This window comes from Anarhichas minor, unplaced genomic scaffold (genome assembly GCF_050575085.1).
Source record: "Anarhichas minor isolate MPS153535 unplaced genomic scaffold, ASM5057508v1 ptg000087l, whole genome shotgun sequence".
Classification (NCBI taxonomy): domain Eukaryota; kingdom Metazoa; phylum Chordata; class Actinopteri; order Perciformes; family Anarhichadidae; genus Anarhichas; species Anarhichas minor.
In genome coordinates, this window is record NW_027466533.1 from 1,733,708 (window position 1) to 1,748,329 (window position 14,622).

A 14,622-nucleotide genomic window follows, 5' to 3' on the forward strand; every position below is an offset into this window, starting at 1 on the left:
GGCTGTTAACTATCTGTTTTTACCAGTTAGGTTTATAACAGACCAATGTTTCCAATTGTCAGTTGAGATCCGTGTCAACATATTGGGAAATGATAAGCTCAACAAATACTGACTGGATCTTTAATAAGCACAAGGTTTTCTTAATGACTGCATTTGTCAAATAAATCAATCAATTCCCAGGAGACATTTTGACGACATAGATAACATTACTGATGACTCAAGTATTCCAGTAAGCCACGACTGTGAGCCAACATACACGACGCCGTGGCCTCAGAACGGACACGCCTCAATCAAATACTGATGTTGTTATTGCCATGCGTTACCTTCTTTAACGGACAACCCCAAGAAAGGACTAGACGACTGACACTTCATGATGCATAACGTGTGTTCCCTTAAAATAAAGACTGAGAGACACCTTTGGCTCGGCTTAAACTAGGGATGCACTGATCCAGCTGTTTCAGTCCAGATACTGACACTAACACCTGGGCTTTGGGTATCGACCCATCGACAGTACTGAGAGTTTAATTAATAAGCACGTATGTGTGGATACTGTGTGGAAGTGACAGGGATCATTCTTTTATGTGCAAGTCTGGACATTGTAAAACAAAATGTAATGAATAAATACATAAATATAAATGTATTGACATGTTATTATTAAAATAATAAATCAAACACCAGCAACTTGGTGTAAAAATCTAACAGTGACTATGCAAATCAAATGTAAACCCTTTTAATGCAGCAACAAATTGGTCAAATTTAAACAGGAATTAAAATCAGTCAGTATATAATGTATATAGTATTTACATAAAGAACTGAATCGAATAGATCGGCCAACTGTCATCGATACTCGATCCAGCATCAGCCTGACATGGATACTGGTGCATCACTAGTTGGAACAGAGTACCCGATTAAAGCAAAGTAGTAGACAGCAGTCGTCAATGACAGCCCTGGAGACAGAAGCTGGCTGGCAAGGATGCATGTGTGGGTGTTAGCTTAGAACTGGAGAGGTACAGTGTGGGTTTAGGGCCTTTTAGCTGTGACTCGTTACAAGATATAATGCTGAGCTAAACCTTTTTTGAATCTTCAAAACCTTCCAATACACCACAGCACGGTGTTTCTGTGCGTGGCCTCTTAACTACTTCTGCCCAGGACCCAAAACAATAGCTTTGTGTGTGCTTTGCTTTTGGTGCCTCGACATGGAAACCAGTGTATCTTTTGAAGTCTGATAACAATGACATAATGCAACATTGGGCCCGTGTCTTTATGCAATGATACATCTTATTCCAAAGCAGTGTGATTTACTACACCATCTGAGCACAGCTGACACACTGTGAGGAGATGGTGTTCATTGATAAAACATCCCCATGGTGTCTGGCTGAGGACTTTGCTGGAGAGGACATGAGTCAGTGAAGCTGTACACTTAAAAAGCCAGAATACATTAGGATACAAATGTGTTATGTTGCACATATTAGCCACTTACTAAAAACAGCTTGAGCAGAGCATGCTTCACTCACAGTCATCATCCCATACCCAATGACCCTTTACATGACTGATTTGCCAACTGGATCAGTATCCATGGCCTCATAAACACCCACACAGGCTAAGAGACAAAAAATACCATCTTGTTGTTTTTTGGTGCAACACATTCTACCAATTGTTCTCAAGTCTAGCTAGATTTGACAAAGCCTACATATAACCATTGTGAAACCCTTACAATTATAGTAGGATCTAGCCATATCCATTCCTACAGGATAAGTGTCTACAGTGAATGAAATTGTTTTGCTGTATTCTGTCAGTGATCTCCTCATTTCAACCTGAGGAATGGTGAATGCTGCTGCTCCTCTCTGTCCTGTGTGCTGGTGTCAGCCATGGCTATAAAAGGACATAAACATCTCCTGCTGCCCTGCCCCTGTCCCCTCTATCTCTCGCTTCATGCTAACCGCTAGCAGAGCTCTTGAGCACAACCGCTAAGCCCCGTGACATTTTGCACGTTCACGATGATGTGGTGTGGAAAAGGACAGTAAAGCGGATGAGCACAACATTCCACACAAGATGAAGCACCCCCCCACCCCCTCCAACAACCGCGGCTCATGTTTCATATTTCTTGGCACAAATAGAAGAAAACCCTGACCCCAGACCACCCGCAAAAAGTGGATATGATTGCACAACAATCACATTGTTACATGGCACGGCAATGTGTTTAAGCTAATTGATGAAAGTCGCCTTGGGAAAGTTATTCAACTCATTTGTCCTCAATGTGCAGCTTGCTCCAACAACACCTATAGTTCCACTTTATAAAGACGGTAAGCGTGAGGAATAGGTAGCATTACTGTAACTCAAATAGGCCTGTAACATAGCAGATATCTACCAATGCAAGCTGAATACCAAGACACGAAGCCCACAAATACCAGTCCACATTACTGGGCCTGCCCACTGGCCTGTGGTAGAGGGTACACCCATACACTCAACACCTGCCTGTCCTTGCTGGAAGGCTCTGAGCCGCTTCTTGAACCGAGAGGGCAGAACAAAGTCACAGCCGCGTGCCAGCAGGGCCAACTCCTTCCTCAGGTCCGGGTCCTGACGCAGAGACAGCTCCCTCATCCTCATCCTTGCTCCGGACAGGACGGGGCAGACATGTATACACGGAACGCAACCGTCACTCCGGCGTTATCCTCTGGAGTGCGTGAATCACTTGGTGCCAGTGAGCACTGTGAGCGAAAGGCAGTGGTGGAAGTCCTCTGTGTCCCTGTGATTGTCCTCTGTCAGAGTGAGAGCCTCTTAATGCAAGGGAGCAGCTGCTACGGTGACTCTCTCTCTCCCATTCCAGATCTGGTCGCACAATCTCAGCTCTGCCTGCTGCTGCTCTGTCCCAGTCCCTACACAACATGCACATGCACGTACACGCACGCACGCACGTACACACACACGTACACACACACACACACACACACACACACACACACACAGTCAGGGAGCCCTTGCCTCAAAGCCGGTGGGGAGATAAGAGGCGGCAGGGTGTTTGTGTGTGGGAGTCACTTAGTGTACGTGTGGGATGGGAGGGGTGTGTGCAATGGATCTGCCCTTTCCAGTTTGCATTCCTCCGCGCTCATGGAAGGTTATGCAAAGAGACAGACCTGTTGTTGCAGCTTGCAGCAGCCTCGGAAGCCAAATGAGGGATGCGCCTCAATATTACACGCTGCTCGTGTTCACCGGCTTCCTTTCTGAAAAGCTCCCACACGACCAAACAGGTTGCTTGTGCTCTGAGGCCTGCAAATTTGACCCCCTTCCTCTGGGCGGTACAGACAGGCGCTAATGGGGAAAATTCTAAATAAAACCCCTGCAGTGATGGAATATGATTTCAGCCACATGCTCATTCTGTCTACATCTGTCACTAAATGTGCCTGAAAGTATGAATCACAAGAACAACAGGCACACAAAATAAACTTAATGAGGCACTGGCAAATAAAATAAACACACAACCACGGTATGACCACTTTATAATAGATAACAAGAGTGTAGGTCAAATACAAATATTCTATGCAACTATTCTGCATCTTATCTAATGGTGGTCTTTGTTTTGCCTTCCCCTTGCAAGCCTGGGCTGCCAGCCATTCCACGTCTTATTATAGTTGATGGGCAATAGGGGGGGGGGGGGGGCGACATGTCAAATTCAAAGAATGATGACCAAACAAGTCTGCGCCTATTAAAAGCATCAGTAAGGACTGTTTGGGCAATCCAAGAAACTGGACCTGGAAAACAAGTGTGTATCTTTAGTCCTCAAACAAACATCCGCTTCCGGTTGCTGCTGTCCTGGAGTGATGGCAATTACATCAATTCTCCACAAATACGCTGATCCAACAGCTCTGGGGTTGACTGTATGTACGGAGAGCCTCACACCTACCTGCTGATGTGAGTGTTGATTAAACAGAAATGGTTCAGAGATGTCCACATCAGCAGACTATGTAAATAATGTTTTTTGTTAATGCCATTGTTATTTCACACAGAAAGTGAAAGAACGCCCACATTATTTTTAGATGACAGGATCACAAAGTCAACGGTTTTCCACTGGTTTCTGCTCAAGCCCAGTTCCTGTTATCGTCCACACAGGACGCGGCACGTGCTCGATAAGCTGTTTGTATGACGGCTTCTTCACACTGGCTGCCTTTTGTTCATGCTCATCAATTCAAACCAAACATGGAAAGGAAAGCACCGAGGCCAAAACTAAAAAAAACACACGGGTAGATCACAACTGTCAACGCACATGGAATACTGTTCTGTCCGACCTTGTGTTGGAGCAAACAAAAAGAAGTGTGTTTCACAGACAGAGGTTTCACAACACAGCGAGGATAATGATGTGCTTGTTTACATGTGAGGCAACAGTCCCGTTAGTGTTTTAAAATCAGGGCATATGTGGTGTGTGGACTGAAGAAACTACATTTCAAACCCCCAAACTGGGACCCTTACAGGAAGTGCACTGCACGTTCATGCACACGCACATACTGTATATGCGCTTACGCATGCGCCATAGGGGGGCTATTGTATATTGATATCTGGCCGTTGTAATACATTTTGGTATTTCGGCAATTCCGCGGTGCGTGAACAAAATAATTCAGCAGTGCCGTTGCCGGGTACTTTACGAAGGAAAGAGCGAGCCTCTTTAGAAAAAAATTGATTTTCTCTTTGTCATGACTGCTAACCGTTACTGACAGTCTGGACAACGACAGATTGATTGATGTGGACACGCATCAGGGTAAATCAGTGTTGAAGTCAGACGTGTGCTGCATTGTTTACATTTTTAAGTTGGGTTAAGTAGTAATGTGTGGGAAAGAGCAAGATTAACATCTATGTAAGCGCCAAAAACAACGATAATATTGTTATTATTATATTATTGTGGTCAAACCCGGGACAATTTGGTAGGGACTGTTGAAAACCGGACATTTTTGTGTTTTACAGATGTCGGACAGGACTCGGGAGGCCCGGCTTGAAACCAGGACAAACCTGGACGTCTGGTCGCCCTCACACAGACACAAAACACACACCGGTTCTGAACATAAGCTTCCATCAGGATGATTTGAAGTGGGAGCCTGTTAAAGTCCCAGAGAAACGGAAGTTAGAGTGCTTCAGCTCCTGTACTGTGATTACATTTTGATGCAAAAAAAGACTCTGATAATGATATATTTGAAATATAGGCTATGTGGCATAAGACAAGAGAAGACAAGAGAACAATTAACACGTGACTGTAAATAACCACGATGGACAAACTCCAGCAAACCTCGTCACTAACCACATCATCTGAGGGCCATTGCAGGCAGGCTGTCCAAACAACACGACCCCCTGAGGTAACCAGCTATCAGTCAGTCAGACTGCTGAAGTACTATGTCCACACTCTAGTGGGTCACTGTGACGAAAACTCAGACTGACCCCACAGTATGTCTAACCTGTAAACTGTTAATCTGATTTGTACGGAAACATGTGTCCAGTCATGTCCTCTTATTACATAACACGTGAGATTATAAAACACACTAAGCGAGTGACTATTGGCAAGTCCCAGCAGTCAGATGACTATTCACAAGTTGCTGAGGTTGGATTTTAGTTGAGCTTTCATCAACAAGGCCGTCGACAATAATTCGGTGCAATGATTGTGACCTGGAACGATGGTCTACGCTCCCTCTGTCCCTGCTCGGTCATGTTGAAAGTATTCGCATGAATGTTCTGCCCAGACTTCTCTACTTATTTCAGATGCTACCTATAGAAATTCCAAAACCAATTTTTGATAACCTGGATAAAATAATTTCCAAATTTATCTGGCAAAAAAAGCGTCCTAGAATTAGACTTAAAACCTTACAGCTATCTAAGCTAAATGGAGGCCTTAAACTTCCAAACTTAAAATATTACTTCTGGGCTGCACAAATGAAACCGTTGATAGTGTGGATTCAGAATAACACATACAATCGCTGGCTTAATATTGAGAAAAATGTATGCCCAGAGCCCTTACAAATTTTGCCTTTTTTAGATGCGCCCATAAAAGAACTGGCAGAGTGGACTAAGATCACTCTTAAAATCTGGAACAAAATACAGACATCTTTTGGGCTTCCGAAGTTAACTTCATTATTAACAAGTATTGGATCTATGAAGACCTTCACACCTAACAATCTAGACACGGGATTTAGAAAGTGGTCAGATATGGGACTGGTTTACCTCCACCAGCTATTTAATGAGGACAACCTCAAGACATTCGAGCAGCTGAAAAGGGATTTTAATCTCCCCAAAACAGATTTCTTCAGATACCTACAATTGAGAACTTTTCAAACAACACACAAAGACTGGGGAAAGTTTGTGAAACGTACGCCTATAGAAAGGTTTTTAATAGAAATACAGATGGGGAACAAAGATAAGAAAACAATAAATAAACTATATAACGTATTTCTATCTATGAATCTACATAATTCCCTACTGATAAAGCAGAGATGGGAGGCGGCAATGAACAGGATCATACCACAGAATACCTGGGAGGAAATATGCAGAGGCACACCTAGTTTCAAACTCAAACACCTGGAGAGAATTTAAATGGAAAATAATCACCAGATTCTTCAGAACACCAGAAATAGTAGCCAAGATGGGCCCAACACATTCCAACTTGTGTTGGCGGAACTGTGGAACACATGCTGCCAATCACACACATATATTCTGGCTATGCCCCAAGTTAAATGCATACTGGAGAGAAGTCTTTGATGCCCTCAAAGAGATATTCCAACAGGACATCCAACAAGACCCCACAGTAGCACTATTGGGAGCGATACCTGAAGGCCTGGATGGGAGGGCCAAAAAATACCTTCTGAACATACTACTCACAGCAGCATTGAAGGGTATAACCATCAGATGGCTAAAACCGGATCCCCCTACATACGATATATGGATCCAAAAAGTATGGGACATCTATCAAATGGAGCGAATCACATATTCATTAAGGCTCCAAAAGCCTATCTTTACTAAACGATGGGGTCCTGTCATAGCATTATTAATACAATGAGGGTTACTATATGTTGCTCGATCTGGTTGAACTGATACCTGTTAACTCTCTATACACACACACATTATACACCATCCTCTCTGAAAAGCATATATAGCACCTACAATACTACATTCAGGAGTGGACAATTGTTATTTCTTCATCGCTTGTTTTTATTTTTATATTTTTTATCATGGATGCATGTAATCAATTATCTATTCTTATTATTTTCCCCTCTTTTTCTCTTGGAGTGAGCACCATCTGATGTTTGTTGTTCCTTCTGTGCGATGTACACTGTACCCGAATACCATGTGCACCAAGACTACATACAGCTGAAAAATGGACAAAGAAAATGCATGTGTTATGTTGTTGAAAACTAAATAAAAAGTGAGTTAAAAAATAAAATAAAAAGGCCGTCGACACTGTTGTTATAAAACTGTGATATTCAAGAGACAACATGCAGGGCAGACAGGCAACCGCAGTGGAGAGAAATATTACAGGAGGTTGGGGCAAACCGATTAAAACTCCCCCAGCGGGCTTTCCCAAACTGTCAATACCAGCAAATGCAACGTCCCACACACACTGTGTTCAGCTGGCTTCAGTATATCTGCATTACTAACATCATTGAACCAGTTACATGTACCACAGTACATCCACACCGAGGTGACTCAGACCATCCCATGACAGCGGGGTAGAGCCACAGCTGGTTCACAGCGCCGATGCTGCCGTGAAATCCAGAAAGCTCCAGCCCAATCCGCCACAATCGGATGTCTGAGACCTGGATTTTGAGATACATGTGAACGTGGGCCAAAAATAGGACTGATTGACTGACAACATGGTGGGCTCAGGGAAGGCCGACGAGTAGAGCACGATGTGAGCAGATCAGCTGGGCTTGTGTAAGAGCAATAACGCAGGAGCGGAGTCGGGCAGCTATCGTAGGGGTCTGTTGGAAGATCTATGGGGTCCACATGGCACCAGAAGTGGAGCAAAGGGCCAGAACACGAAAGAAAGAAGCTGCAGATAAGGAGTGATGATACTCAGCCCCCCCACTTGAACAACAGTCTTACAGTAAATACTGTGTAAACATTGAAAGAGCTTAAAGTGAATTTTCCCTAAAACCTAGAAGTTTGCGAAGATGATATTTAACATTTATGATGACGTTTCCTACAAGTGTTTACAATCCAGGACTTTAAAAATGACATTGATTTTATGTTTCCAGGGTTTTCACTACAGTGAGAGTCCAAATGAGCTGGCTGTATGAGCGCTAAGATAACTGTGTTTGGAGTTTATACATACTTAGCTTATTCAATTACACGTTTATGAATAAACATAAAGCTGCACAAACAACAGGTCAATTGAGACGAATGACAACAGGGTAAGGAAATTAAAGCCATTAGATAACTTTTCAGAAAGTTAAACAACAAAAACAACTGGAATAGTTTACACGTTTGTGTTCCAGAAATATTGGTAAAATGCAAAGGCAGATAGCCTCCTCATATTTCTTTGTGCCATCTCACATTAGGCCTGGATCAACTGAGTCTGAGCTGAAACCCAACGTTTGCAATCGAACACTTTATACTGATAAGTTCCCACGACTCCAAAATAAAAGGACTAGCATTCATTAATTAACGCCGACAATTATTTTATCGCGCGTTAACGCATTTTTAAAATTTATTATATATATTTTTTTTTATTGAAAGACAAGAGACAATACATATAAATAACAACAAGAGGATGACAAGAACAGTGGGATAAAAGCCAGCAAACATCCTATAGTCAGACTGTCTCATGTTTATCGTTTTGTATTAGAGATATGATGTCCCTTCAGGGTTGCCGTAGAGAAAAGGCGACTTCCGCTTCTGGTCGAGAGAGGGGGGGGCAGAAATAAAGAGAGAAGCTGCACCAGCTGTTGCTCTCCCTGGAGACTACTGCACATCGCTGCAGTAAAGTCAGCAGACACTCAGATCTCCGTGGTCAACTCAGCAGACACTTACACTTTAGTGCACCTATATGCTGAAATTCACGGTAAACGCATTTAAACGGCACAGATCGGTGGGCGAGCGAAGGACTTTGAAAGTTAGTGGAAACATTAACGTGAGACAACATCCGGTTTCTTCAGACGAACATCCGGTTTTCAGAATAAGATGCCAACAAAGTATGAATTATATTCACATTAAGTATAAAACATGCTACCTGCATCTTGTGAACCAAATGTTATTGCCCTTTTGTTCATATAGCAGTACTTTTAAAATAAAAGTGCGCAATACACTACTTTTGAATTAATTATTGAACTTTGCCATAACAATGCGATTAATCGCAAAAAATCCATGCGATTAATCGCGATTAAATATTTTAATCGTTGCCCAGCACTAAAAAGGACTTGTGGGAAACACGTTTAACACCTGGTTCTGTCTGACAGGTCAGACGACTGATAACGTGACCCTAGACCCTTTGCTTCAAATAGCTTCAATGTTGCTGAGCAACAACCGAGCACATTATAAAAATACATCTTGTGAAATAACCTGTGATCCTAAATGCGGACGCTGACAACTGAAGAACAAAACAAACCATCAAAGTACATTTATTTATACTAATCTATACTGCTACAACTATTGAGTGTCTCCGTGTGTGACCTATTGCACTCGTAACACAGAGGACATTTCAGCTGCTGAGCTACACGGCAGAACCGAAAGCCAGGCCTTTATAGGAAGCTGCCAGTTACTGTACATAGTGCACATGACAAATCTATGACCACATGCTCTGACAATGAGCAGCGTCTAATAAGAGTTGTTTCAGAGAAAATTACAGAGAGGATGAATGTGCTGCCACGCCTCATCTCACTGGCAGAGTTCTGGTTGTCTAATGCCAACACAAGGGAACCAAGGCTATCTATATCGGTGTCTGATGTCAAAGTCAGACCAGCTGTTCCAGGCTGCATCAGCGCGACATAAATTGAATTTTTGAGTAATCCTTTGAAGAATGCATCTGTACGCAGGAATTAATTTTGTTGTCTTAAAATAGGAGTATTACGTTGTAGGACCTCACAATCCCTTTAATATTGAGTGACACAGTGGGGCCACATGCCGTGACACACGTCACAGAAGAATATATACAAAGTGTCCAGCAGTTGCTTTTTATGAATCTGTGGTGAGCATTGGGGGCCAAATGTATAATCTGTAAAACCTCTTACTGCTCCACAATAAGACAAGTAGGAAAGCTCTTGGTAAAGATTCAAAGCCAATCGATCAGCCCTGTGAGGAAGAGAGAGACCAGCATGCTACTGCAATGCCTTTTACATCCTCTTCCCCCTGTGTTCAGGCTGTTCTAACAATGAATCATTTCTCATCAGGTCACAAAAAGGCCTGTGTTTGTATCATCACCTAGACCTGAGATATCCTAGTGAATAGAGGATCAAAAACTGTAACGGGTGTTTCATTCTGATGCATTTTAGGTCTCTACATTTGTCTAAAAAGAATGGAAAGATAAGCATTATGGACTTCTAAAATAAGTCTTTTCTTCCATTTTTCTAGTTGGTTAAAAATATATGCTTTATGAGAAACCTATGAAATTTGCTTCGGATATGAGGTAATAAACACTGATAATATGATTATGCGAGTTATGCAAATAGGTATTCTGTATTTTTGGACTCTTGGTATTGTGGATTTGGTTGATATTGATTTGCGGTGACTTGTAAACCCATGCAGGCTACGTATTAGGGCTGGGCGGTATGACCAAAAATGCATATCACGGTATTTTGTAAGATTCTGGCGGTTTCACGGTATATCACGGTATTTTTCCCCCCCGAGTTAAAGCATTAATTAATTAATGCCAAAGCGGTGAACAGCTGTTTATGTGGCGTGTCTTCCGTTCCGTCACTTCCTGTTTCCTTCACCTACATTCCCCTGGGTCCTAAGCCCCTCCAAGTACAGCTTCTTATCACCCTCTATGTACCAACGTACATTTATAACAAATACCACACATATTGCACGTAATCAGCGTTGCATTGTGTCTAACCAAAATACCTTTTGTTGTGCAGTCTTTGTTCATCCTGCATTGCTCTTTTCTGTTCTTTAATGTAACGTTACTGGAGCGACAGAGCCTCTCCCAGCTGTTAGCAGACTGTTGTTAGCGAGTTGTACCCAGCATGCAGTTCGGCGTTGAAATTTTATAAATGTACAATTATTAGTGTTACAAATTGTTTATGTGTCACAAACTCTTGTGTCGTGGTGTTTTACCCTGTTAAAGAGCGTTAGTTGTGGGTTGTTAATTGTTGTTATAGAGTTATAACCATGACCAGGGGTCCCTCTCAATATACTTAAGACAACTAGCTCCGACTGTAGCGCCCTCAGCGGCGAACAATATATTTTGCTGCCTGTTGAAGACCGACAGAAGTTGTTTGACAACCGGTATACCGCCCAGCCCTACTACGTATAGTTATCTGCATTACACAATATAAAAGAAGAGGATCATCTTCAAGACACAATTGCCTTTGCTCTAGCCCTGGTGTTCCAGTCAGAGAGAGTGATGTCTCACCAGTGACCACTTGAACGTCTTTAGCGTGTCAACAGCATGTCGAAGGCAGAGTCTCTAAGAGCACGTGCCTCCGGTTGTCCGGCTGTCACCACACTCGCTACGCTCACAACTTCTTATCTTGACAGAGCCCTCCAACAGACACACAAAACATTGTTTTAGCCTTTTAACTGCTTTGTGCAGTTTCAATTCTATAATCGAAGCAGCCCAAAGCAAAAAAACATGATTTACATTAAGACATAATAAGATCTGCCCCACACGGACTGAAAGGAGCAGCCAGAGTGGCAGTGATAGGCTCGGTTCAGACACTCCCACCTCTCATACCACACTAATTCTTGGGCGAGGCCTGAACATTTGGAAAGTATTTGCCTAACAATCACAGCATATGCCTTCAGACATGGAGGCTCCACTGTGATAGTGCAGAGTGGACAGCCCCTCAATGCCTTTGATCTGGTTGGCTACTCAGCAGCCCCTTGTGGCAAGCCTTAGAAAATAGAGACCCCAGAGGATACATTAGGGCCAACTGTGAGAAACTAGAAATTGAAATCTGTAAACGGTTGGGATGGATAAAATAAACTGATTAAAGCCCCTGAGTGTGGGATTTAAAATATGTCCAACTTTGGGGGGGGTGTTAGAGTTAAAGTAAGACACTGCAGCAGACAGCAAATGTTGTTGCTACCAACAAGGATGCTATAATCACATGGAAAAATAGATCAACCACAAACTCAGTAACGCATTCCATTTACAATTGGATATTTATGCCGTGTCTGATGAGGTGCAACTTTTGGCTATAATGCCGGTGCACTTAGCAAACCCATGAACGCATGATCTTACAGCGGTTATGTTTAGCCCTCTTTCACAGCAGACAGTTTGGCCTGTCATAATAGGAAAAGCACCAGTGTTACTAATAACGTTAATATTGGCTTCATTATATTCAAATACACGAGTAGGCCATGACAGTGTGCCAGAATGAACAATACCAGGGCCCTGAAATAGAAGCTATCTGTTACTTAGACCGGTGCTTTTTATACTAGAACATGTTAAAACGTCTTCTGTGAAAAAAAGCCTATTGGCACGGTTTGTGTGCATATATAATGTAGGTATAGGTATACGTTATGGTTAACAGTGAAACTCAAGCAGGTCCTCATTTCCTTGGTCAAAGCAAAGTAAACGAGCAAGTGTCTGCATGCTTGTTGTTAGGGCGGTTATTAACTAGCTTGACAAACATGGAATTCATTCCAAGCTATTGTGTTGGAATGCATTTGATTAGTACAGGTGTACCGAAGAAACTGGTAACTGTGTGCGTACAGTCTACTAAAGCACAATATAACCATTTTAACATATGTGATGAAGATGAATTTGGGATTAAATTACATTCAACGTGCATTGCAAAATAATGCTATATTCCCCTTCTCTACCTGCGCCTCAGACTTTACTGCTAATACCTGTTGCAAAACCAACGAAGCTTAAGACGGACTACGATTTTGCAACACCCCTTACGTCACGGGTACCTCAGGTGGCTCCAGGAAGAAGGCTGATACTGTGGGATACGCCTTACTTTTGATGTTATTAAGAGCAGCCTTACATGGTTGCCCCGTGGCATGATCTTGTAAGAACCTCTGAATCTTGTTTAAACATGTAAAACTGTTTCAGTTTGGATACGGTGTTTTGAATTATGTCAATGGGCTGCGTGATAATCGAACAGTTTAAATGTTGTTCAATGTCTTAATTGACCATTTCAGTCGAGAACTTGCCTTTTTCGTGCTGACAGACCTCCGTAGCACCCTGCCATTGGGTCCGGTCACTCTGGTATTACTGCTACTGCCCGAGGGCAGAGTGCTGGCAGACAGGGGGCTGGAGGGAGTACCAAGAGGAAGGGGCTTCTTCTCCGCCAGGTTCCTCTGGGATGCCACGTTGTTGTTCTCGTTGAAGGTCAGCGACCTTTTGTCCTGGCCGTCCCCACAACTCAGTTCAATGTGTTGTCCGCTTTTGATTATGTCAAGATAGTCTTTGAGTAGTGACTGGGTTGCAGTGTCACTCAACCAGTTGAGAAACAGCTCGTCCACTTTCATCTTCAGAACTGGCTGGAGGACTTGTGGTGACGGCATTTTTGCAGGATATCGCTGAACGTAACGCTACCTGTGCAGAAATATAAGAGTTAATACCACAGCACACCACCCTGGGTCTGTAATTCAAGCACAACCCTCAATGAATACGGATACACTGTATAACCGACGAGATGATCAAGTTATTGTAAATGCAGTGACTGAAAATAACACTTGTAATTGCTTAGTGTCAGTCTTCCTTGCTTTGAGTGCACAACAAAACACCCACTGACGTTATTGAGTTTTAGCGCGAAACGTCAATGCCGTAGCCCACAGGCAAAAGTAAACATCAACACATATTGACCCCGGGTATCGTTAGCTATTTTTAAAAACTCCATTGTCGGAAACAGAGCTGCTTAAAGCCAGTATATACTTAGCTAGCGTCACTTAGCTGTCAGGCTAACGTTAAACACGAGAAGCCAGGGCTTACAGAGTTAGTCCATGTTGATATGAGATGATTATATTAGCAACACTTGTTAGCTACGATAGCTCTAGCAAGCTAACGTTAGCCAGTAATTCAGGTACCAACCTTGGAGTGAATGCACGTTAAAGCCAAATGCGTTGAAGTGACTCTACGTTACTTCCTTCATCGGCGAAGCTGTTGCACGCTTATCTGTTTACCTGAATTACAAAAGCAACGCTGTACCTCCTGCGTTCATTCCGCTGAGCGAAAGCAAAGCACACAAGTGCTACTTCTCAGGCTCTCGTTCCCCTGGTAACCACAAGGTGTTAACGCGAGATCTTGTGCAGGGTGAGAGTTCATCCTCTGGTTCATCTCAGCAAAACGCTCCTTTTCCTCCAACAAAATGTACTCTCACCGCCCACCTGTTCAGAGAAAAAGCCTGCTTCACTGCTCGCTGCGGTGTGTACAAATATATTTCTCCACTCTGTCATTATTTCTGCAGCTACAGTTTCCCTTATTATAAGCCTCAGTACTCAGTGGGGGAAAAATAGCATTACCGCGGTTTAAAATACATC

General features: G+C 42.9%; 1 protein-coding gene across 6 annotated transcripts in view; it reads right to left on the minus strand.

Moving 5' to 3' along the window:
* ppp2r3b (protein phosphatase 2, regulatory subunit B'', beta) overlaps nt 1–14,366 on the minus strand; it is a 28,955-nt gene extending 14,589 nt beyond the window's left edge. For 2 of the 6 annotated variants that reach the window (XM_076081779.1, XM_076081784.1), the window contains exons 1-2: nt 14,174–14,365; nt 13,294–13,678 (exon numbers count right to left, since the gene is read on the minus strand). In XM_076081779.1, coding sequence (XP_075937894.1) covers nt 13,294–13,647 — 354 coding nt within the window. In that variant the 5' untranslated portion in view covers nt 13,648–13,678; nt 14,174–14,365. Of the gene's footprint in view, nt 1–2,475; nt 3,008–13,293; nt 13,679–14,173 lie in introns of those variants that run through there. The other 4 variants (XM_076081780.1, XM_076081786.1, XM_076081781.1 and 1 more) reach the window with 4 other exon arrangements.
* Nucleotides 14,367–14,622: the final 256 nt, after the last annotated feature.